At 45.4% G+C, this 25,674-nt stretch overlaps 1 protein-coding gene across 6 annotated transcripts in view; it reads right to left on the minus strand.

Moving 5' to 3' along the window:
* Slc36a3 (solute carrier family 36 member 3) overlaps positions 1-23,507 on the minus strand; it is a 26,441-nt gene extending 2,934 nt beyond the window's left edge. Inside the window, exons 1-9 of one of the 6 annotated variants that reach the window (XM_021176746.2) lie at positions 23,371-23,507; positions 22,960-23,239; positions 20,497-20,587; positions 18,090-18,178; positions 14,761-14,856; positions 9,605-9,689; positions 7,515-7,733; positions 3,745-3,840; positions 1,792-1,958 (exon numbers count right to left, since the gene is read on the minus strand). In XM_021176746.2, coding sequence (XP_021032405.1) covers positions 1,792-1,958; positions 3,745-3,840; positions 7,515-7,733; positions 9,605-9,689; positions 14,761-14,856; positions 18,090-18,178; positions 20,497-20,587; positions 22,960-23,120 — 1,004 coding nt within the window. In that variant the 5' untranslated portion in view covers positions 23,121-23,239; positions 23,371-23,507. Of the gene's footprint in view, positions 1-1,791; positions 1,959-3,744; positions 3,841-7,514; positions 7,734-9,604; positions 9,690-14,760; positions 14,857-18,089; positions 18,179-18,639; positions 18,745-18,853; positions 18,921-20,496; positions 20,588-22,959 lie in introns of those variants that run through there. The other 5 variants (XM_021176749.1, XM_021176747.1, XM_021176748.1 and 2 more) reach the window with 5 other exon arrangements.
* Positions 23,508-25,674: the final 2,167 nt, after the last annotated feature.

Below are 25,674 nucleotides of genomic sequence, written 5' to 3' on the forward strand. Positions count from 1 at the left end.
AGTGCTGGGATTAAAGGTGTGCGACACCACGCCCGGCCCAAATTGTATTTAAAAAACAAAACAAAAAACTGGCCTTTATTTGTTATGTTTTGAAGATCTTTTTTTTTTGCATATAAAATTGTGATTTTTATATACCCGTCGACCCCGTCCATTCAAGACTTCCCTCAAGAGTGAATTCCTTTCCTCTGATCACTCATACTCACTTACTCATACTGACAGGAGTTCACTGCCCATGTATTTAGCTGCCACCCACGGAATGAAAAGGCTCTGCCCAGGATAGCTAGACGAAGTGCAATCAGCCAAGAAGAGCAGCGTATTAAGATATCTTGATTGCATAAATTAAGGCACAACTTCAAAGAATTCCACATTCGTGATCTCATCTGGTTATTGGCAGAGCCCAGCGAGGAGGGTGGGGCTGGTGACATTGTCCTCTTTCTATTGCTCTGGCTTTGGGAAACCTGGATGCCACCATCACCCACCCACTTGAAAAAGCCCAAGGCTGTGATGACCCATAACCATGATAACTGTTGATAATCCACAGAGCTTGCTGTGTGCCCAGCAGTTTTCTAAGTATTTTCTGTATATTAAAGCAAACAATTGCTGCCAGAGAGTGCAGTCATTATTCATGTTGTCCATCAAAGGTTTCTAGGCCTTTCCTTGCCTGGGGTGGGAAGTGAGAGCCTTTTTAGCTGAAGTTTGACATTTAAGCTGTAGCACAGGATGCCTGGGAAGCGCAGGTGGCATTCAATGGCTCTGTCATGACAACCAGCAACACCCTAGTTGTGGCTGGCCTATTAAAAAGAGAGCCTGAACCACGGTGGTGTGAACCAAGAGTTAAGAGTGGCAGCATCATGAAGCTGTCCTGACTGATAGGAAGAGGCACGTGTGTAAGCCTTACTGTACAGAAGGGTGGGAGGCTTGCCCATGGCCATAGAGGAACCAGAATGTGGATCCTATTAATTAGCTTTAGAACATGTACTTAGTCAGTAGGAGTCCTACACCTCCTCTAAAGATGCCACCTACAGCTGTTTCCTGGGTGGATGGATGGGTGGGTGAGGGAATCCATGACTGGAGGCACGGACTCCAGGTGGAGTTCTATCTGGACATACTCTGGCCTAAGTAGCAGTCCATCTGTGGTACATGCCTACATTTATTTATTTATTTATTTATTTATTTATTTATTTATTTATTACCAGGTACTGCGGTGCATGCCTATAATCCCAGTACTTGGGAAGCAGAGGCAGGTTGGCTGAAGCATTCAAGGCTAGCTTTGGCTACAAAGGAAGTTTGAGGTTATTCTGGGATGCATGAGAACCTATCTCACACAAAACATTTATATTTATCATCATCCATCATTGTCGTCGTCGTCACCACCACCACCACCATCATCATCATCATCCAACCTAGGGCCTCAGACGATCTGCACGAATGCTCTACTGTGGGGTTTTCACTTTCTGTTTGCTCAGCAGCTCTACATCACTCATCTTAGGACCTTTGTCAAACTTGTGTGAGCTGGAAAGTCACTGAGACAGTGTGAGCTGGAAAGGTCACTGAGAGCCTCTAATGTCAACATTCTCCTTTGTTCCATGAGATCCTCAATGATAAAGCTTAAGGCTGCTGTTACTGAGAGGGAGCCAGTACTGGTCCTCAAACACACCCATTATCACAGTTAACATGGCCGCCAACGGTTCATTGCTTCTGCTAAAGGTTAACTGTTTTCACATGTGCCATGCTGTCTCCAAGGGTCACCTCGTATGCCTCCCTGTCCCACCTGAGGCATCAGCTTCCTACCAGCAAATGGGCAAGTTGAGGGTGATGCTGGCCTGAGTGTCTGTCCCAAACTTCATGTAGCCCAGAGTCCCCAGGCAGATGTAGAGGAAGATGACAAAGGACATCCCCAGATACAGCACAGCGGGGAACTGCTGCGGGCTCTTCATCTGGCTTTTGAGAGGCAGAACCTAGAAGCAAAAGGTTGGGAAAGACAAGGTGGAGAGAAGTGGCCATAGTGTGGGGATGTACAGGTTCCTGCCGGGGGCGGGGCTTCCTGGCATCCAGTTCCCTGAGAAAGGCAGTTGAGGAGGTATTGCATGGCTAAAAGCTGCTTACTTCTGGGCAATTTAACTCTTTCTGAAACTGTTTGCTATTCTGAATATTTCATTCTTTCTTTAACTCTTGCTATTCCATGCCCCAAAGCCTCTGGCTGCTGGCAACTTAACTCCTGCTGATAGCATCAAGGGAGTGAGGGAAAAGGATAGTTGTTTGAACTCTTTTCTCTCTGGCTCAAGGGCCCCTCACTGGCCAGGTGAGAGGCTCAGAGTTCATTAAATCTTTGTGAGCCAGAGAGAAAAGAAAAGGAAGAAAATTAAAATGTCAGGTGTGCGCGTGTGCACACACACACACACACACACACACACACACACAGCTCCAAAAGCCACACTTTATTTCTTATTTCTTCTCTCAGACTCTTTTATACCCTCTTAGACAGAAGTTCTTTATAAAATTACCTCATGGATGAAATGTTACACAAAAGGGGAGTTACAGAAGGATGTTGATAGCAAGTTCAAAGCAGTGGTTTATTCCATAAGATCCTTGTAAGTTCAGAGCAACAGTGTCACATGGCCTTGTTTTATCATAGTGCACCCCTGTGGCCTCATCCTTGGAGCTGACCTAGAACGTATGTTTTTCCTTGATCACAAATCTGTCCCAAGTCTATTTCTCTCCTTACTGTAACTTAGGAAAGCTCATTGCATTCCTTATTACATAGATTTTACTTACTATTCTATGAGGAGGGGGCACATTCTATTTTTGATTCTGATTTTATTACATCTTTCTGGTAAAACAACTGAAACCATTTCCTTAAACTTTTTTCTTAAAATTATTTGAATTAAACCAGGAATTCTATAAAGTCATTAATTCCTCTAAATAGCATTAATTCATGAAAATTCATCTTCATGGTGATCTGCAGGAAATTTGCCCAATAGGGTGGACCGATGACCAAGAATCATTAGGGTATGTAATAATGGCAAGAAAGGCATATCAGCAACGAGAAGGAACCCTGGGACCAAGTCTCTAGGGCTGTGCCTCTATGCAGAGTGGTGGGCCATCGCCAGGAAAAACACTTGCTTGCCATAGCCTTTCATAGATAGCTTCTGCTAGGTTCCCTTATGGGCACAGGTTTGTTCTAGTAGATAGTAGGGACCCCCTCCACAAGGCCACGCCCCTCCACAAGGCCACGCCCCTCCACAAGGCCACACCCATCCACAAGGCCACATAACCACACCCTCCACAGAGCCACACTTTCCATATTGCCATCTCACTCCAAATGGCCACGCCCCTCCACATCACCACCCACAGGGCCACACCTCTCTACAAGGCTAGATCAACCACATCACCACTCCACATAGCTACACTCTTCACACAGCCACACCTCCTGAAAGCCACACCAGGTGGCCACGCCCTGCACATCACATCAGCCTTATGACCACATTCCCTCCATATGCTAACTTCCCCCTTCATCTTGTCTTAGGCTTGCCATTGCACCAACACCCTTTTCAGTGTGAGCTGATTAGTAAATTCTCCATCTTTGCCTCGGTAGCTTGAGGTGTGGTCAGGGCTGGGAGGCGCCCTTGGCAGTGCAGATTTTCCTTTCACCCAGAGAGAATTGGGCTGCACTGCCCACAACACTGGTCGGGTGACATGGGGAATCACAGCTGGACATCCTGCGAGGCACCTTGTCCTTCTTACCATCCCCACGCCTTCAAAGGTGAAGATAGCCGTGCCAAAGAACAGCAAGAAAGTCTTCCAGTTTGCAACCAGGGGCAGGTTGCTGTGGTGTGGGGTCTGAAAAAGAGGAAGGGCATTGGCTTTTCATGAGGAGGTCACCTCGGGTTGTGTCTGCTGACAGAGACAGTGTAAAGCACCTTCCTACTGTCTTATCTTTTAAAAACTGTTTTAATTCGTCAATTTATTTTGAGACAAAATAAATTTGTCTCATGCAGCCCAGGTTATTCCTGAGGATGATCTTGGATTCCTAATCCTCCTGCCTCACCTGCACCACCCCCGCCCCCAGGGTGCTGGGATTATAGGTGTGCACTATCTGGTATGGTTTTATGCAATGTTATGCAATGTTGAAGATGGAACCCCAGTTTTCCAGCATGCTAAGGTGAGCACTCTACCCACTTGGCCACATCCTTAGTCTAATTTACTTACTAAGTTTAATTTAATTACTTAGTCTAATTTATTGTGGTAAGGTAACATCACATTTTCCATTTAGTTATTTTACATACTGAGTATATTCACTCAGACATTCATATCTCTACTGTTCATCACCAGAAATTTCTTACCAACTCAAACTGAAACTCTCATTCTTTGTTCTTTACCTCTTAGCAACCCATGTGTGTGTTCTGTTTATATGAACATGGCTGTTCTGATGCCTGTCAGTAGGAGCTTGTACCATTTGTCTTCTTTGTGTTTGGCTTATTTCAATACTTAAAATACTTAGTGTATTTTAAGGTTCATGCACATTATAGCATTTATTAGAATCTCATTCCTGGCCTTGGAGAGATGGCCCAGGGGTTAAGAGTACTTCCTGATCTTCTCGAGGACTAGAATTCAGGCAGCTCACAATGATCTATAACTAGCTCCAGGCACTCTAACACACACACACACACACACACACACACACAGAGAGAGAGAGAGAGAGAGAGAGAGAGAGAGAGAGAGATGCATACACACAAAAAATAAATCCTAAAAAACCCTCTCATTTTCTTTAATGCTAAGTAATATTCTATCCTTTCTCCCACTTCTCTATGTGGTTTGTTTGTCTACTTCTACTTCTTCTACCTGGGGCTATAGGAAGTCTTCTCATCTTAAATATGGAGTAGACAGAACAGTGGAAGAAGGAAGTTTCCCCAAGTTAATCTGCAATTTACTCCTCAGGCCAGGTAAGAGTGTCTGTCCTGTTCCTGCCCTTTAACACCTCTTCCCCATCATTCCCTTCAGGGCCATGCAGTCGATACAGTAGCCATCAAAGACACAGAGTGATAATTTATTTGTGTTATTGTATCAAGTAGCCCAAGCTGGCCTCAAACTTGGTCTATAGCCAAGTAAGAAGTGATTAATACTAGATCTCTGTGGTGGGTAGGATAAAGGCTTCTCAAAGATGTCCTCAGCCTAATCCCTATTATGCTACTTAAATCAATTTATTTGTTGGGATGGCCCAGGCTGCCCTGATAATGATTGATTGGTTGGCAGACATGTCTCCGTATATAGCCCTGGCTGCCCTAGAATTCACTGTGTAGACCAGGCTGGCCTCAAACTCACAGAGATTGGCTTGACTCTACTTTCCAATAACCGAGGTTAAAGGTGTGTGGTCCCCAAGTTAGTCAGATTATATTTTGTTTTGCTTTTGAATTAGGTTTTTGCTATGTAGACCAAGCTATCTTCCTGTCATAACTTTCCAAGTCCTAGGTTTATGGGTGCATGTTACCATTCTTGACTAGAGTACTGAGCTTTCAGAAGGAATTTAGGATGCTAAACTGATGACCTTACACAAGAAGATTAACCTGAATTATCTGCATCAGATAAGGGTCCTTAAAAGAGGAAGAGAGGAATGGAAGAGGACACAAGACTATAGCATGGGAAGACTTAGTCTAGTGTTGCTGACTTTAACCATGGAAGGACCACAGACCAAGGCTTGCTGGAAAAGGCGAGAAAGCAGACTCTCTCTTAGAACCTCTGGAAAAGGATATAGCCCTGCTGATCCCTGATTATCCGGCTCAGTGAAATCTCCAGCATCATAGAAGAAATCTTTATCATTTTAAGGCTGGGGAATGTAGTTTAGTTGGTAGACTGCTTGCCTAGAATGCATGAAGAATTGAGTTAGTCCTCAGTTCTGCATAAATCAAAATATGGTGGCCCATGCCTGTAAACTCAGCTCTTGAGAGGTGGAAGCAGCAAGACCAGAAGTTCAAGATCACCCTCCAACACTTAAAGAGTTTGAAGCCAGCCGGGCTTCATGAAACCCCGTTTCAAGAAAAATACCTTGAAACCAAAGAAAATAAAGGCAAAACAAAAACAATTAAAAAAGAATACCTTGACTTATACTTCAGTTGGTAGAATAATCTGCCTAACAGGCACAAAGCCCTCCCTGTGTTCAAGCTCCAGCACAGCATAAGTTGGGTGTCATGATACATGTCTATAAGTCTAGCACTTGGGAAATAGAAACAGGAGGACCAGAAACTCAAGGTCATCCTTAGCTACAAAGTCAATCTGGGCTACACGAGACTGTGTACAAAAAACAACACCCCCCCCCCACACACACACACTTCCAGATCTCTGATTGTTATAGCAGCAACAGGATACTAATATAATTCCAAAGACTTTCATGATCAAAGAAATGAAGCAACAATGGTGGGATGTTAGTGCCAGTGATGGGAGGTAAACCAGTTGGCCCAATCAGAAAGCTCTGCTTGCCTACTGCTCCTGCTCTTCAGTGTCCTTTTCTGGGAACTGGGATAGAGTTGGTATTTTTCGTTTGTTTTACTTCAAAGATCCAGAAATCATGCAACGTCCTTTGTACCAAGTAGATCAAATTCCTTCATCATATATATTCTCTTTTAAAACTTTTTAGATACATTTATTTTATTGTGGAGGGGCAGGGTGGGCTTATGCGCCATGGTATGCATGTGGAGATCAAAAGATAACTTGTGGGAGTCAGTCCTCCCCTACCTCTCTGTGGGGGCTGGGTATGGAACTCAGGGCCTCAGGCTTAGAGGCAAGGATCTGAGTCATCTAGCCAGCTGCTATATAGTTTCTGTCCACTAACCAGTGCTGTGTCTCTGTGTGTGTGTGTGTGCGCGCGTGTACACACGTGTGTGGGTGTGTATCCATGTCAGTGTGCATGGAGGCCAGAGGTCAATATCTGATGTCTCCCCTGTAGTTCTCCACCTTATTATTTTGAGTCTCTCATTGAACCTGGTGTTTGCCATTTCAGCTGGCCAGTGAACCCCCACCCACCTTGCTCTCACAGTTCTAGGGTTACATTGTGTGCTCCATTGTGCTAGGTTGTCATGTGGATACTGGGGGTGGGAACTCAGATCCTCACGCTAGGGCAGCAAACACTTTACCCACTGAGCCCTCTCCCCATCTCCCCGCTGTGGTAGTTCTTGTTATTTGTTGACCCAATGGAGAATGTGACATCCTTCTTTATCTCTTATTATTGAACCACAAAATCCCCAGCTTCTTGCACAACACTGGACCACAGAAAGCATTCAGCAACTAAAAGCATTCAGCAACTAAAAGCATTCAGCAACTAAATTCCCAGTGACTCACTGTTATTGGATATGACCATGATGCTGAAGATGAGGGTGTAGATGATAGTGAAGCCTAGCTTGTGGGACAGAAGTGTTTTTAGAATTCACCTAGGCTCAGAGCTGGGGACTGGCCCCTTCCTCATCTTCATTTTCCCACCTCAGAAACCCTGGACCCTGCCCCTCTTCTGTGTGGTTTCAGACCTGGATGAGATACTCGAAGATCAGAGCCAGGCTGCTCAGGGTGGTGATGGTGGCCAAGGTAGAGAAGATGGACAACACCTGTGGGTTCTGGATGAGCACCAGCAGGATGAGGAAGGGCAGGATGGTGAGCATATAGAAACGAGTGTCCAGGATGGAGGTCATCACCAGGCTCTGCCTCGGCTGGCAGACGTTGGAGGTGAAGTGGGCTTCTTCCATGATCTGCCAGAAGGACACAGTGAAAGGCAGGACGTCAGTCGTGAGTCACTGAGAGTCATTTCAATTAGGATTTCAGCTCATCGACTGAAAACTTACTGCCACAGTAGAAAAGACATTATTCATGATTTGTGTGACATTTTAGTATAGCCAGATATCTTTTTTTTTTTTTTTTTTTTCTGTGCTAGAGGGATGGCTCAGTGGCTAAAAAACACTGGTTGCTCTTACAGAGGACATGAGATTCATTCCCAGTACCCACACTGTGGCTCACGGTTCCAGGAATGCCAATACCTTCTTCTGACTCTCATGAGTCTGTAGTGCACATATATTTATGCAGGCAAAACATTCATGCACATAAAATAAGTGAATCCTTAAGACATTTTTAGATTTATTTAATTTTATTTGTACGAAATGTTTTGCCTATACATCATGTACATGCCCAGTCCTGGAAGAGGCCAAAAAAGGAAGTCAGGTCCCCTGGAGCTGGAGTTTCAGATGGCTTTGAGCCACCACATGGGTGCTGAGAACCGAACCCAGGTCTATATCCTCCAAAAGAGCAACAAGTGCTTTTAACTGCTGATCCATTGCTACAGCTGCATTGATACGTGTCTTCTGTGTGTCTCTGCACTCATGCGTGTGGTGCTGGGGACTCCAGAGGACAAAATCAGTAATGTTTCTCAGGTGTGGCCCTCCTTGCTTTTGAGAGAGGGTCTCTCATTAGCCTGGTACTGGGCAAGTTAGGCTAGGCTGGCCCTCCAGTGAGCTGCAGGTATCCGTCTGCTTCTGCCTCCTCAGCACTGAATTACAGCTGCAGGCCAGAAAGCCTAGTTTTTGTTTTTGTTTGTTTGTTTGTTTTTTATTTATGTATTTATTTTATGTATGTGAGTACACTGTATTCAGACACACCAGAAGAGGGCATCGAATCCCACTACAGATAAATAGTTGTGAACCACCATGTAGTTGGTGGAAATTGAACTTGGGACCCTTGGAAGAGCACTTGGTTCTCTTAACAGCTGAGCCATCTCTCTAGTCCAAACCTGGCTTTTTTTTTTTTTTTTTTTTTTTTTTAATATGGGGATCCTGGGAGATGGTACCCAGGCCCTTGGGCTGGCAAGACAAGCACCTTACTGAAGGAGTCATCCCTTCACCCATGCTTTTGGAGACAGGGTCTCACGTATCCTTCAGAGTTGGCCTCAGCCTTGCCGCATAGCTGAGAATGACCTTGAACTTTTGATCATTCTGCTTCTGTTTTCCAAATGTTGGTGTTATGGATGTGAACCTCTGTGTCTGGTTTTGGGTGTCCTGCATTTTACTGGGCAAACCTAACTGCCTTAACTGTAGTGTGTGTGATTCTGATGATGGGAAACATTGAGCATCGTGAAGCCCAAAGGCACAAGGCTCTTTCTGTCTGATAGACAATGTCTTCTTCCCTGTGAAGTGGTGGTTTCCCCGCTCATGTGACTACAAAGGAGTTTCTGTTACATTAGCACATCCTTTTTAGACTTTGTGGGTGAAGCGGGGCGGGGCTGAGCATTGAGCATCCTCTGCTCAAACAGTCCCTCTGTTACAAGGCACACTGTTCTTCCTGTCTGGCTGGGTGTGCTCCTCTGTCTCACAAAGCCGTAGTAAAAGAAGGCTCTGTCTGACTTGCCTTCATTAGGAACGAGATGAGGGGAACGTGATCGCTCGTTAGATATCTTGGATGTGACAACCTGAGATGCTTTCCAGCCTGAAGGTTAGGGGCTTTGGCTTTGCTCTGGTCTCAACTGTGGTCTAATATGGGCAGACAGGCTCGATTGCTGTGGCGCCCCTAACAGCTCCAGCATCGGGAGGTCTGCTCTCCTCCCACCCACTCTGCCCAGAAGACCCCTCTTTACCTGTTGTAAGTTGTCCGCCAGAAACATGAAGTACACGCTGCAGAAGCCCAGCTGAGTGACAATCAGCAGGAAGCTCACGACGTACCTGGGAAGGAAGAGGAGGACGAGGGAAATAAGTTACTGTTTAGGATGGATCTCATTTTCTTTTCTTCTTTCTTTTAAAGATTTATTTATTTATTATATGTGAGTACACTGTAGCTGTCTTCAGACATCCCAGAAGAGGATGTCAGATCTCATTATGGATGGTTGTGAGCCACCATATGGTTGCTGGGATTTGAACTCAGGACCTTTGGAAGAGCAGTCAGTGCTCTTAACTGCTGAGCCATCTCTCCAGCCTTTTTTTTTTTTTTTGGATTTCCTTTTCAAAACAATTATTTCTGATGGTTTTATTTTGAGAAATGTCTGACCCTCAGAAAAAGTTGGTAGTAAAAGAGAAATTAACAGCCATAAACTCTGGCTTTGGAGAGTTAGTTTGTTTTTTGAGATAGGGCCTTGTGGTGCCCAGGCTGGCCTCTGACTAACCAGATAGCCAGTGTGACCTTGAAAACCTGATTTTCTTGCCTCTACTCTGATAGTGCTGGTGTTACCACAATCACCCACATCCATTCACTCTAATGAAATTCATTTGTAGGTAGTTACCTTTGGCCTTGAACTGCATTCTGGGTATTATATTCACAACACACACACACACACACACACACACACACACACCACACTCCCCAAAAGCACTCAGTTCAACTCAGTTTATTTCAATGATAATTTCCGAAGTCATGAAATATCTACTTGAAATACCTTAGGCAGATTTCTCTTAATTCTTAATAGTCAAAAATAAACTAACATCAAATATGTAATTTATATATTTTAATTATTTTACAAATATCTCTTTCTTTGAGGGGGGAGGGCATAGTCTCACATAGCCAAGGCTAGCTTTAAACTTCATATATAGCCCAGACTGCCCCTGAATTTCTGATTCTGCTGCCTCTACCTCCCAAGTGCTGGGATTGCAGGTTTGCCACTGTATCTGACTTAACTTTTATTTTTTTGTTAAAAAATTTCCAAAGCTTTATGTTGTGTTTGGTTGTACCTCTTTTGTCCTTTTTTTCCCCATGTGGAATATTTTTGCACATTTTTTGCATTTGTACTGGTTTTTCATCAGGTCATTTGGAGAGTTCAGGCTGGTCTTCTTATAAACTGTCAGTATGGTGTGTCTGTGTGACTTCTTCCTCCAGAAGAGAGTCATTGGGCAGAGGACAAAGGCAGTGACACTTTGTTTCTCTTTCAATACACTGGAAACAATGGTCTGTTGTCCTGGGGTTCAGGATGGCAAGCCTATGCATTGCACTCAATTACAGCTCTTAAATTTGAAAAATTACATCATTCTTCCTGCTGTGGGTTTTTGTTTGTTGTTTGTTTTCTGGTACCGGGAATTGAACCCAGAACTTCATGCATGCTAGGCAGGGGCTCTACCTTTGAGCTACATCCCAGCTCCATTTCCCTTGCAGCTTTTTACTTTTTGGAGGTAATGAGTTGCCAGACCATCTGTCCAGTTGTCCTATCCTATGTTCTGGGCTGGGCTGACTTTCTCGTGCATCGTTTATGTTGGTCTCCCATCCCTGAGTGTTTCTTGTGAGCCAATCTCAGGCCAAAAGGTCTGATTAGATGAAGTTTCTTCGCTGATTTTTCTGGTAGGAGAATTTCAGAGTGGATCTTTATGTCCTCCAGTGTATCACAAGACACCTGTGACCTGGGCTGCTAGGTGCTCAGCCTGACGCCCTGGGCAGGGGCACCAGGGCTCTCTACTTTATAAAGTTCAACACCGGTTTTCTATCTAAAGCCTGAGCATCAGGGATTGTTATTTATGTGGGGAAGTGGTTCTTATTCAAGCCTCTGAGAGCCTCTCAGTGCACTGAAAAAGAAGAATCTCGGGTGCAAGTGAGACTCCCTTCCCTAAATTTCTAAATTTCCACAGTTACTGATCTCCAAAGAAATGGAAAAATAGAATCCTAGTTGGGGGAAAGTAGACATTTCGAGTTCTAGTCTTCGCTCTGACAATAAATTCCTGTGTGGCTTTGAATGACTTGGTTGCCTTCTTTGAGCTGTTTAATTCTCCATCTCAATAGGCATGGATACAGTGACATCACGGGCTACTACTGGCCTACATATCTACTGAAGACATCATCAGACACAGATCCTGACCTCATCTGGCTGATATTGAGAGATACATGCCTACAGAGGAGTGTGAGGAGCCTGTGGAGACGAGGAGGCAGTGTTGGAAGGCACCGCAGCTGCTGAGGTGTTGACTCACTGCCTGAAGGACTGTCCGAGAAGGTTGCATGGAAGGTCTTGGGATGTCTTTGTTCCACCATTATCAATGCCTTTTGTACCTTTTATGTGTTATTTTATTGTGAGAGCTCTGGCCATCCTATCTTTCTAGGGCAGTGAAATCTCACCCTGGAGTCCTATTCAAGATTGATAAGATGATAAGAGATGATTAAACAGAAAATAATTTTGAACACCATCAGCTTGTGTATGTGTGTGTGTGTGTGTGTTTGTTGAAGATCTAACCCAGGGGCTCTGCCTAACTCTTAAAATCTTGGCACAGGGGTCTCCTCCCTACATCACTGTGTCTTGAATTCAGGCAGGCTTTGAGCTCTGTGTATCTCTTACAGCCTTTTAGAAAGGTGGCTGTCCTAGCTTCTTCTCTTGCTGTGACAAAATACTCTGACCAGAAGCAACATAGGAGAGGAAGGGGTTAATTCAGACTTACAGCCCCAGCTCTCACAGTCTTTCACTGAGGAAAGTCAGGACTGGAGCACAGAGTAAGGACTGGAAGCAGAACTCATGGGAGAATGCTTCCTTGCAAGCTCATAATTAACTAGCTTTCTTATATAAACCCAGAGAGTGGTGGTGTGGGCTGGGCTCTACTACATCAATTAACAGTCAAAACAATTACTCACAAACCAATCTGATCTGGACAGCTCCTCAATTTAGGCTTTCCTCTCAAGCCTGTGTCAAATTGACAATTAAAGCCATCTAGGACAGTGGCAGGACAGTCCTGTGCTACCAGGACTGGCTCACCATTAACTCCTGTAGCTTTTACGTGTTATTGTGAGAGCTCTGGTTATCCCATTTTTCTAGGACAGTGAAATCTCTTCCTGAAGTCCCAAACAAGGTGTAATGGGGCAAAGGTTTTTCCATCTAGTATCAGCCAAAGCCATCTTTGGTTTCTATACACTGCCCTGAAGTGTCCCACAGGAAAGCACTCAGCCCTGTTCTAGAAACTCAGGGTTCAAATACCCCAGCTAACTGCTTGTTCTTGGCTCTTGTTAAATGATTGCTTGCAACTATGTCTCTAGAAACTTGGTGTAGTATACATCCGGGGCTGCTCTGTGAGAAGTGTCTCTCTCTGGGCAGTCGCCAGCAGGTTTAATACAGACTCTTGTGCTGAGTGGTTTCTAGGTTTTTGCCCCCACAACAAAGGGAGCAAGCTTAATGTCCATCACGAGGGGACTGGTTATCTAAAACAAGGTAAACATTCCCATCAGAGAACACTGAACCTTCAAGTGATGAGATGTGCTTGTGTGTCCCAAGATGGGAAAAATAAGAGGAATATTGTCCATGATGATTGATGTCTACTGTTAAATTGACAGGATAGAATCACAAGGAAAACAAATTTGGGCATGTCTGTGAGAGACATGCTAGAATAAGTTGACTGGCCAGGCATGGTGGCACATGTCTTTCATCCCAGCACTCAGAAGGCAGAGGCAGTTGTATCTCTTCAAGTTTGAGGCCAGCCTGGTCTATATAGTGAGTTCTAGAACAGTGAGGGCTGTGCTGGATAGAGAGATTCTGTCTCAAAAAATAAAACAAAGACCAAAAAGAAAAAAAAAATAGACTAGGTTGATTGAGGTGGGAATACCCACCCAGGAAGTGGGCAGTACCATTCTTTGAGCTGGAGCCGGGGCTGAATAAAAAGGAGAAAGTCAGTTGAGCAGCTGCGTGGTCTCTCTCTGCTTCCTGACTGTGGACACAGTGTAACCAGCTGCCTGTTGTCTTATTTGCCATGCCTTTCCTAATACTGTTATAGACGCCCCTAGAACAATGAGCTGAGATAAACCCTTTCTTCCTCAAGTTGCTTTCCTCAGATACTCTGTTGCAGCATCAGGACCGTGACTGATAAACTGTTAGATTAAAAAAAAAAAAAAAAGAAAGAAAATCTAATTTCAGGCTAGTTGTGGAGGTGCACGCCAGGCACTTGGGAAGAAGGAGGAGGCTACAGAACATGTTTGAAGCCAGCCTGGCAAGTAGAAAACACTATCTCAAACAAACAAATAAGCAAAATGAATTTCAAGATTACACATATAATTCTAAGTAACATACAAGAAACCATTAAATGAACTAGGGCTCAAGCTGGAGCCCAGCTGGTAGAGTTCTAGCCTGGTTTATGAAGCTTCAATTTGTGCATTAAACCAGTGTATTTGAGAAGTTCAACACCATCCTTGGCACCTTAGGTAGTTCAAGGTCATCCTTGCTACATGTGTTCTTGTCTTTCTTTTCTTTCAAAAAAAAAAAAAAGACAGACAGACAGAAAGAAAGAAAGAAAGAAAGAAAGAAAGAAAGAAAGAAAGAAAGAAAGAAAGAAAGAGAAAAAAAAGCAATTAACACAAGCCCTTTCCTGTTCACATATATCTTGGTGTACTAAGGTGAAGAAGGAGGTAGGGCTGGGGTAGTGAGGAGATACTCTATCTTGCTTTATAGTTGCCAAAATAGCCCTATTTACTTAAAAACAAAAACAAAAACAAACAAAACACTGTGAAAGCAGGGGCTGGAGAGATGGCTCAGTGGCTACGAACACATTATGCTCTTGCAGAGGACCTGGGTTCAGTTCCCAGCACCTACCTCAGGGGACTTACAGCCACCTGTTAACTCCTTCTCCAGTGGATCCGATGCTCTCTTCTGGCCTCCTAGGGGAACTTGCAGTCATATGTGCATACTCACATAGAGACACACCATAGATATCATTAAATATAAAATAAAAACGACGACGAAAAACCCTTGTGTGAGCAGACATACATAAAGGCAGGGCGGTCGGGGGATTCTCTGAGTTTCATCACTCGGGGTTTCATCACTGTGAGTATTACACGCGTGACCAGTACCTGCCCCACACTGAGTGCGTCCTCAGCCAAGGACTTGGACACGTTTCCAGGCTGTACATTGTGGTCTCTTCATAGTTCACAAAACTCCTCTGTAGTCTAGGGTGAAGGGACAAAGGATGCTTAAGTTAAAACACTTTTGCTGAAGGTACAGTATGTGCCTAAGCTGGGGACTGTTGTGTGTTTGTGTGTTAGTGAGGAGTGTTCTGTGCACTCTCTAATAAGGACACCACGTATGCAACTTTCATGAGTTTGCTTATTTGTTTGTACAATTTTTATGCATTTATGCTTTTTTTTTGGTTGGTGGTGGGTTTTTTGGGGTGGGTGGGGGGGGCACAGGGTCTCATGTAGCCCAGGATGGCCTGGAACTTGTACAGCTGGAAATGCTCTGACCTCCTTACAGGCAGCATGCTTTAAACACAATGTTTTCCTTGGTTTTGTCCTTTGGAATAAGCAGTACCTGTGCTTTGGGTTAAATAAGCAAAGCAGGAGAGGAGATGGAGGAAGAGGCAGAGTGGGCATGGCCAGCCAGGATGGGAGCCCTGGCAAAGGTGAAAGCGATCTCTTCTCTTCTAAGGGGAGCAGGTGGCTCTGTAGTAGGACCCTCCTGGTTCTGGGTGGGAACTGCGAGGAGCAGCTGCTGGCCAGATAACACATGCACAGAGCTAACTGCAGGACTGGGGGGCACTGAGAGGAGGGGTTTAGGACTTAGTGTGCCTGCCACCCCAGGACTCTGGAGATAGATGTAGGAGATCCAGAGATCCAGTCCATTCTGGACTACATAAAGAGTTAAAGACAGTTTGGGAAGTTACCAAAACAAAAATGGAAGAAGTGCCCAGTCGGATAAAAGACCATTGTCCTTAAATGTTTATGTCAGAGAAAAACAAAAGAGACTTCAGTCAGAGGAAAAAGCCAGACTGATACAACAAGCAGGTTGGTGCTTGCAGGAGGTGTGAGGACCTGAGGCTCAGGAAGAGGACAGTCAGAGAGTCACTGGAGGTTAAGAGTGGCTTGATAATGGAAGGAAGGAAGGAAGGAAGGAAGGAAGGAAGGAAGGAAGGAAGGAAGGAAGGAAGGAAGGAAAAAAGGAAGGAAGGAAAGGAGTTGGGAGGGTAGGGAAGAGAGTAGATCTGGAAGGAATTGGGGAAGGAAGGAGAATATTACATTTCACACAAATTACTTTGTATGAACTTTTAAAAGAACTAATTAAAAAAAAAAGTCAGGCAGGTCATTAAAGACCACTCTGCCATTTCCCATGTGTGTGACTCAGGGCAAAGTATCTGTAAAATAGAAATAAAAACAGTTTCTATTCCAGGACGTTCCTGGAAGGAGTACAGAAATCTTGCAAAGCCCATGGCTCAACAGAGTTAAACCGTTTACATCACTGCTGAATGAGCAAAACCCTGCTGCGTGACAGGTTGTACGAGGTGAAAAGGTGCTCTGACCAGCACACGCTCCAGGCACATCCATTATTTAGCTTCTTTTTATTTGGCTTTTAATGAGACTTGGAGACTGAACATGCATGCCAAGCAAGTACCCTACTACGGAGCTATATCCCCAGTCCATGCAAACCCTTACTTTATATCCTTGCTTCAAGAATGCTCATGATATCGCCCAGGCTGGCCTGGAACTGGCAATTCTCCTGTCTCAGCCTCTGGGTTACCCTGCCTTGACTTCTGTATAAGGCCTTTGCTCACTTTCGAGGACAGACTTGGACCTGAATGTAATGGGGGTGACTGGGTCCTGAGGAACTCATTATTCTGCACTGTCAGCGAGAAAGAAACCACTGAGACACCTCTCAGGCTCTTAGTGGTTTTTATGTTAAGATCTCAGATGTATATACCTGTGTCTGGGTGAGAGGATGCGCATGTGAGTTTAGGTGCCAAAGGAAGCCAGAAGAGAGCATTGGATCCCCTGAAATTGGAGTTGCAGGCAGTTGTGTGCTAACTATGCGGGTGCTGGAACTGAACCTGGGTCCTTTTGAAGAGCAGGATGCTCTTCCAACCGCTGAACCATCGTTCCAGCCCACTAGATGTGCATTTAATGACTGAAGCAATTACAAACTGCTCATATCATTGCTGTCTTTTCTATTTTTATTAACTTGCTTTGAAAAAGTTTTTGTTTTTGTTGTTGTTGTTGTTTTTGTGGGGGAGGAACAAGTGGCCCTGACAAAGTACCTGTATTGCAGTAGGGAGAGGAAAAGAAAAAGAAGGGCATGGGACTGTAGCTCATTTGGTGGAGTGCTTGTCTAGCAGACATCAGGTCCTGGGTTCGATCCCCAGCACTGCATTACAGGGGGATGGAATCACATGACTTTGTTACTAGAACTTGGGAGGTGGAGTCAGGAAGATCAGGAATTCAAAGTCATCTTCAGCTATATAGTGACTTAGAGGCCAACCTGGGCTACATGAGACCCTGATTCAAAAAAGGGGGGTGGGCTGAAGAGATAGCTTAGTGGTTAAGAACACTTACTGCTTTTATAGAGGACTTAGAACCCACATGGTGGCTCATAACAATCAGGGGATCTCATGCTTTCTTTGGGCTTCGAGGGGCTCCTGCACACCCATGGTACACATTAACTCATGAAGGTGCACACATATATACAGAGTAAAAAAAGACCCAAAAGCCCATAATCCCGAACGAACCAAGAGGATGTCTGAGGATCCTACACATACTCAGTAGTCCACAGGGCACTTTTACATATTTTGCTACATTTGGTGCCTCTAGGTGAGGGGGGGGGGCCCAGTGTGCTGTGGGAGCCAGAGTGGCTTCTAATTCACTAGCTGCAAAATTGGATCTACACCAAGACACCATCTTAGCTTCTTTTGGAGGTGATGGGTACAGAACCCAGGGGCTCATACATACTAGGAAAGCCTCTACCACAGATCTACAGGCCTGCCTGATTTCTGCTGCACCCAAATATCTGACAGGAAGCAATGTCAGGGAGGAAGAGTTTATTCTGTCTCTGTCTGAGGAGATACAGTCTACTTCGATAAGAAAGCCATGGTAGAGTTTATGCGGTAGCAGTGTGAACCTGGCGCTCCTCCCACCAGCAAACCAGAAAACAGAGTGGAGAGGAAGCATAAGGCCCACTTCTTCCCACAAGCTCCACCCCCTAACTTTCCATAGCCTTCTCAAACAGTGCCACAGAGCTGGACCAAACATTCAAACACAAAAGCCTATGTGATGCCTCAAAGTAGAAGACAGTTTCTGTCCAAGACTCTTCCAAAATCCCTTTGCCAACCTTTGGGAAAACCTAGAGAAGTAGTGGTGCTAGTCCAGAGAAGTGGCCCTGGGATGGGGCCCATGGGGTGATAGCTGTGGGCTCTGACCTCTGAGTGAGATGGCAGGCACAGTTCAGCAGGATATCCATACAGTGCACTGTGAGCGCCCCGATGGCCAAGAGGCTGACAGGCCCCACCTGGAGGAACAGGACAGGAAAACAGTGAGATGGAAGCTGGCCACATCCACAGCCCTTGCTCATGCAATCTGCACACTAGGGCTCTTAGAATTAAGAATCTCTAGCTGGGTGTGTAGCTCATTGGTGAGGGCTTGGTAAACATGGGTACCATCCTGGATCCCATCCTGGCACTGACCCAAGCAGATAGAAAACTCTGTATATGGAGGGGCATGCCAATAATGCCAGCACTTAGGCTGAGACAGGAGGATCATTGTGAGTTTGAGGCCAGTTTGAGCTACAATCAACTAACCAGTCAACTAACCAGCCAGTCATCCAACCAATCAGATAATTAACCAACTACATAACCATCCAGCCAATCATCTAACCAGCCAGCCAACCAACCAATGAGTATATCAAGCAAGCAAGCAAGCATGCATCCATCCAACCAACCAACCAACCATCCAACCAACTGGCTAACTTACCTACTAACTGGAAGTTATTCATGATGAACTGTCAGCTCAATGTCCTCTGCCTCAGGATCCTATATAGTGTCACTGCTGAGGGGCTGCCCCACACTGGCTAGAATTCTTCCAGGAACAAAGAGACACCATCCAATATAACCCAGACCTTTTTTTCATCTACCTCCAAATATATTCTTCCAGAACCCCCCATGGTAAATCTAACTCCTTTACACACCTTAGTCCCCACTCTCCTAAGATCTTTAAAGACCAAAGTATTTTTTTGTGATGCAGTGGCCTTCTCTGATGATGGTTAACCAGCAGGCCTCAGGGATACTTGGCAGGTGAGTCTGTTGAGGCCCGTTTGAACCACTCTGTGCAATGCAGAATGCAGGATGTGGTTTCACCCCTGGGCAGGGACCTTAACTGTTCCTGGATATTGCAGACAATGGGGAAGAGGTGGAAGCTGGTTTAGAACACTCTTCCCAGTTGAGCATCACTGCTCCCAGAGAGTCTGCTTGTCTCTTTGAAGATGCAAAGTTGATTTGAACCACAGTCCTTTGGATATGACTGGAAGGGCACAATGTGACTTTATAGATGTGTCCTGGGTGACATTATTTTGTCACAAAGAAACACATGTTTGGTCAAGAGTGTTAAGTAAGTCCCACTAGGAGGCAGCCTCCACATGGCAGAACCTCTTGTCTTGTTTACAACCTTTAATCCTTGGGGCCAGGCACACTCCTACGAGACAAAGAGGACAGTCTAAAGAACTAGCAGGGAATCACAGAGCACACTGACAGAGACAATCTGGCCAAGGCTACAGAGGTTTAAGGCTCTTTTGCAGATATCTATCTAGAACCTAGAGAACTCCGAAGGAGAGGTCCTCCCTCTGGCTGGAACTATTAGTCATCAGAAGTCAGATGGAAGGAAACAAGAGGCCGCTTACAAAACCTGGAGAAGACGAGCTGACTGAAAAGAAATCTTCCTAACCCTATGGGCACTACTGGGGTTTTCTGTGTGCAGATTTCCAGAGCAGGACTGTGGGGGAGGAAGGGGAGTCATGTGGTTCGATATTGCAGACTCAGAGCAAGTGTGTCAGACTTTTGCAAGCTCCCTAAGGACTCCAGGATGTGTGCATGTAAACTGCAGTCTTTATGGTTGTAAAACACAGTACAGATTCTGAAAGGAGGCCTAAGCCAGGAGGTAGCAGGGTGTAGGGGCCATGAGCACTGGTGGGGACATTCTCCTTCCCATGCCTAGCTCCTGTCTCACACACCATCTGATGCTGTTATCCTTATTGTTATTTCTCAGTGCATAGAATAGAACCCAGGGCTTTATGCAACCAGTCTTTGGCTAAGCCACATCGTCGGCCCTTGTGGGTTTTGCCTTTCTTCTCGAGACAGTCTTGCTAGGTAGCTCAGGCTTACTTGAAACTCACTTCACAGTCTAGGTTGGCCTTGACCTGGAGAGCCCCTTCCCCCCTGCTTGGTGCCTTGTCAGGTGACTTGAAACAGGAGTCACTCACATACAAGTTTACAGGACAAGGCTAGTGTGTGTGAGTGAGTGTGTGAGTGTGTATGTGTGTGAGTGTGCGAGCATGTGTGTGTGAGTGAGTGTGTGTAAAAGGGGAGGTGGGTGACATGAAACCCCAGGGACTAGAGAGGAGGGTGGCGAATGGGATTCTGCAGGTGTAGCTCAATATTGGGCATTGGCTGCCCTCTCCAGGAGTGCTCAGTGTGCTTCCTGGTTGGTTCTAAGAAATTGATGGGCACGTTTGCTATTGCAGAGCTCGGTCCCCGAGAGTCACCCATCACAGAGGTCTATAGACTTATCTCCTCGCCACCTGGATGAACCTGGATTCTAGCCCATGGTGCCCCTTACCAACAATCCAGCGTTTTTCACAGCTAGGGGAAGTCCCAGGAAGCCTGTGCCAATGTTGCTTTTCAACAGGTGGATAAAGATCTGTATAAACCTGTGGAGGGGAAGTGAGAGAAGAGGATACTGTGGGGGAAGGGAAGAGGGGAGGCGAGGGCAGGCGAAAGGAGGGGAGGGGAGGAAGAAGAGAGGAAACCAGAAAGCTGCCTCTCAGCTTTCCCCAGCATTTCTGTGTGTGTGTGTGAGTGAGTGAGCGTGTGTGTGTGTGAGTGAGCGTGTGTGTGAGTGTGTGTGTGTGTGTATGCGTGTACACTTGTTGGGGAGAGAGAACCAGCTCTGTGACTCTGGTGTGACTCTAGTGTGACTCTCAGCTCCAGGTTACTGTCCCAGAACATGTGATCCAGGGCTGGGGTCAACTCAGGAGGCTCTACAAACAGGAAGCTCTGAAGGTGAAGGAAATAGAAATTGCCACCATTTGGAAGACTACTTGGGATTTATTCTCCCAAATAATAATGGCTGAGGCCTGCTACACTTCTAAAGTTTAGAAAGACAGTGAGGAACTTAGTAACCACTGTTCCAATCCCATAGAATATTTATTGGCAGGTCATTTAATTTAATTTAAAAGTTTAAAGATATTTTTGTTTTGTTTTGTCCTTTGAGACAATCTTATGTAACTCAGGATGGTCTCAAATTTGCTATGTATCCCAGGATGACCTTGAACTCCTGATGTTCCTGCTTCCACCCCTGAAAGCTGGGATACTGCCATGCCTGCTTACTAGGTCATTAACTTACTGGAGAACGTAGAGTGATTATGTAGAATATATGAATTATTTGCTGATACTCTTCATTTCTTCATACATTGACGGAACCAATATTCATTTGAGTGAATACATACAGATCTCCACAAATAGATACACAGTGCAGACTCATGCTAATGCCCTGGATAAAACACAGAGCTTAAGAGCCATTGCTACTGTGCACAGCACTATGAGTACTGAGTACTGTGTGCTCAGAGAGTGCTAGGTGCCAGGGTTCCGAGTGCTCTTCACACTTATGTGGGCAACTGCTGGCCAGGCTGGGAAGGATGGGGGAGACAACAGCATGAGTCGAGGGTTACTAGCAAACTTCCTTGGTGGAGCAAGCAGGGGCTGGATTAAACGGGTAGTGGCACCCCTTCCAGCTGGAAAGATGGGGTTCCTAGAGGAGGCTTCTGAAGAGTGCCAAGCATCAGGTGGAGACCCCCTCTGCTGCCATAGGGCTTCCCTTGAAGAAGACAAAAGGTTGCATAAGCCACACAGTAAATCCGACAGATAGAATGCTCACAGATAGCACTGGCCTCACTTGTACCTGACCTTCTGGGAACAATGAGGCATTATGGGAAACCATTGCATCTTGGGTAACAGCATGTTGCCTTAGGTCACAGGGCCTTAGCACACATAGGCTGGAGGCTACGCTGAGACATTTAGAAAAGTAAGCTTTCTAATTTTTCTTTAAAAAACAATACATTGCTGTAAAGGAAGTGCCCATGACCTATCCATGACAAATAAGCACATTTGTGTCCATTGGGTGGCCATTCCTATTTGTGTCTAAGTGCCCAGGGTTTTTACAAAAGCGCCTGGAGCACTTGCAGGGTCCTGAATAAGTTCCCTCATGAATGATGGATACTCTGTACTTCTTAGTGGCTTTGGAGTCCCTCCATATTATATATATGAGCTATGCTAGAAACTAGACAGTAACACTTATAAGAGATTCAGAAGTTGCTGTTTGGCGTGTGTGTGTGTGTGTGTGTGTGTGTGTGTGTGTGTGTACTGTTCAGTTCTCCATTTCTCTCTGTCTTCCCCACACCACCCCTCCCTCTCTGGAACCCAGGTCCTGTGCATCCTGGGCAAGGTCTGTATCCCTGAGCTATACCTTGAGTTTGTGTCATGTACTTTCAAAGACACACCAAATAAGTAGCTGTAAGTTTTACGTAAATGGCATTGTTAGGATTGGATATAAGATATCACCATTGTTTGTCAGGGTTGAGGCATTCCCATAATCCTAGCATTCAGAAGGCTGAAGCAGGAGAATTGCAAATTTGAGACCAGTCTGGATTCCAGAATGAGGCTTTGACTAGGGAAAATCTATAAGTCTGAGTTTGGGGCAGTAAAAATGGAACACGGAGTAATCAGGTGTTTACAGGAAGATCTATGTCTGTATGGGGAGATGGACTGAGAGACAGAGGAGCATCCATCCTCCTGGGGTCAGGGGTGTGCTCTCTGTGTTCAGCAGCTCAGGCTGGGGACACCTGCTCTAGCTGGGTTCTTTGCATGAACTGGAAAACATAGTTTTCTCCCTAGACAACTCTCCAGAACTACAGTCAACACTCTTAGGTTCCAGAGCTTTGCTGTGTCAACAGGGAACATGAGGAGGACCTTAGGAGCTGGGGTTCGGATACATTTACCCTGGAATGGCGATGGGGCCACTTACATTAGTGCATCAGCTTCCCTGCGAGGGCCCTTCTTTGGGGAGGCACTGCTGCTGCTGCTGCTGCTGCTGCTGTTGCTGCTGCCTTTTGAGGAGGCCTTAGACTGACCGAACATATTCCGATCACACTTGCCAACTTCTTTAAGCAGCGGCGTCTTCCCCATGATGGACAGGCAGCAGAGGTATAGCACTCAGCTGCCGCAGGCTCTCAGTGGGCCTTCATCAGGAGAAGCCATACAGCAGGTTTCAGGTGCTGGCTCCTGACTCCTGGGTATGCCTGGCCCTAGAGTATGTGAATCAGAGGACAGTGGTGGCTGGAGACACTGGGGTTATAGGTGCCTCACCAGGCTCTTAGGCACCCAGGAAAGTGTCACAGATCCTTCCAGGACTACCTTAACATCTGTCAGGACTCACACAGACTTTCAGCCTCTCCCAGATCAGTCCTTGATGCTGTGGTCCACGGGGAACACTGACCAAGGAGGAGGAAGGTATCATTAGACCGGAAGTTCTGGTGCCTAGCTGTGGGCTCAGGCTCAGGGTTTGTTGCCTCTGGTAAGGAACAAGCCACAGCTACCTCACAATGGAGGCTACCCAGGATGCAGATGTCACCCAGACCAGCATCTCTAGCTGGAGGTAAACAATGGCTTGTGCCAGCTCAAATGCCAACCTCCCAGATCCTCTGCGCAGGAGGACTGTGTGGACCACCACTTAGTTATGAAGGGAGTGGAAGTACACCTTTAAAAGGCCATTTGTGGGCTGGAGAGAGGACTTCGTTGGTAAAGCACTTGCCAGACAAGCATGAGAACCGGAATTCAGTCCCCAGGACCTATGTAAAAAAGCTGGGTTGGTGGTGCAGGCTTGTGATCCCAGGGCTAGGAAGTGAAGACTAGAGGAGTCTTAGGGCTCACTTGCCAGCCCAGTCTGCATGGGAAGCTTCAGGCCAGGGGGAGCTTTTGTCTAAATTAACCAACCAAACAACCAACCAACCAACCAACCAACCAACCAAACATTAAAAAGTTGGCTGAGGCATAGCAGCCCATGTTTTTCACCCCAACTCTCCGTAGGCAGAGACAGGCAGATCTCTGTGAGTTTGAGACCAGTCTAGTCTACACTGTGCGGCCCAGGCTAGCCAGGTCCACATAGTAGACCCTGTCTCAACAGCCACAATTCCCACCAGGATAGACTGAAATTCCTCTGGAACCATAAACCAAAATAATGGTTTTCCACCATAGACTACTGTCAGTTGCTTTTTGTTTAGACAAGGAAAAGGTAACCAATGACACTCAGAAAGCTCTGCCCAGGGGACATCGAGCAGCAGTTTAAAGCAGGATGGAGGGAGCCTGGGGGAATTCATTTTTTTTAAACATTTTAACATTTTAAACATTTTTTTAAAAATTCAACTATTTTTTTCTGTTTGTTAAAAGGTGTACTTATTATTTGAGGGACATGCCACTCTATGCTTGAGGTCAGAGGATAACTTCTGAAAGTCAGTTCTCTTCTTTCAGCATGTGGACCCCACAGTTCAAACTCAGATTGTTAAGTCTTTTTTTTTTTTAAAGATTTATTTATTTATTTTATGTATGTGAGTACACTGTAGCTGTACAGATGGTTGTGAGTCTACATGTAGTTGGATATTGAATTTTAGAACCCCTGCTCGCTCCAGTTGGCCCTGCTTGCTCAGACCCAAAGTTTTATTTATTACTATAAGTACACTGTAGCTGTCTTCAGATGCACCAGAAGAGGGCATTAGATCTCATTATGGGTGGTTGTGAACCATCATGTGGTTGCTGGAATTTGAATTCAGGACCTTTGGAAGAACAGTCAGTGCTCTTACCCAGTGAGCCATCTCACCAGCCCCAGATTGTTAAGTCTTGACAGCAAGTGCCTTTACCTCGTGAGCCATCTTTTATTTGATTTATTTATCTATTGTGTGTGTGTGTGTGTGTGTGTTGCAGGATATTTGATCACACTGTGAACCCTGAAAACCAAAACTGTTTCTAGTTGTTGTGTGACTCAGTCCTTAGCAAATACCTTTAATCCCTCTGGCTGGAATTCAGACATGCCCTTAGTACACACATTTAATCCCAAACAGTGAAGGTAAAGTTAGTTTGAAGAAGGAAGCACCCATGTTTGAAAGTGATGTCTAGTTGAGTGGCAGACAAAGTGATGAGTCAGAGAAAGATTTAACAGACTAGGATATGCCCAACTTTCATGAGAACAGAGAGGAAAGGGGAACTATTTAAGGACCAGGGTAGAAAAAGAGGAGAGAGGGAGGGAAGGGGGCAGTTTTACTGGGACAGTTATAATGAGACAGATAGAAATAGTGAGACAGAGAGATAACAAAGTAGACACAGGTGAAGACAGAATGAGCCAGAGAATGAGAAAGAGAAGACTAGAACAGATTGGCAGAGTTAGATTGAGGCCAGGCAGAACAATTCAGGAGAAACTAGAAGCCAGACTGAGTCAATTAGAGTGGAGCTTGTGGAGGAGTTTGAGTCAGAACAGCTGAGTTGAACCAGCCAGGCAGAGATCAGAAAGAACAAGAAAGTTGAGTTTATTCAGCAGTAAGCCTCAGTGGCTGAAAACATTCCAGGCCTAGATTATATGGAGGCTAGAAGCTTCCAGGAGTAGGCCTAGGTTAGCAGATGGAGGCAGTAAGTCTCAGACACAACAAATACTTCAGGAAAATAAAACTTACATTTTACAAGTGCATGGGTG

Source organism: Mus caroli, chromosome 11, assembly GCF_900094665.2.
Source record: "Mus caroli chromosome 11, CAROLI_EIJ_v1.1, whole genome shotgun sequence".
NCBI classification, from domain to species: Eukaryota; Metazoa; Chordata; class Mammalia; order Rodentia; family Muridae; genus Mus; species Mus caroli.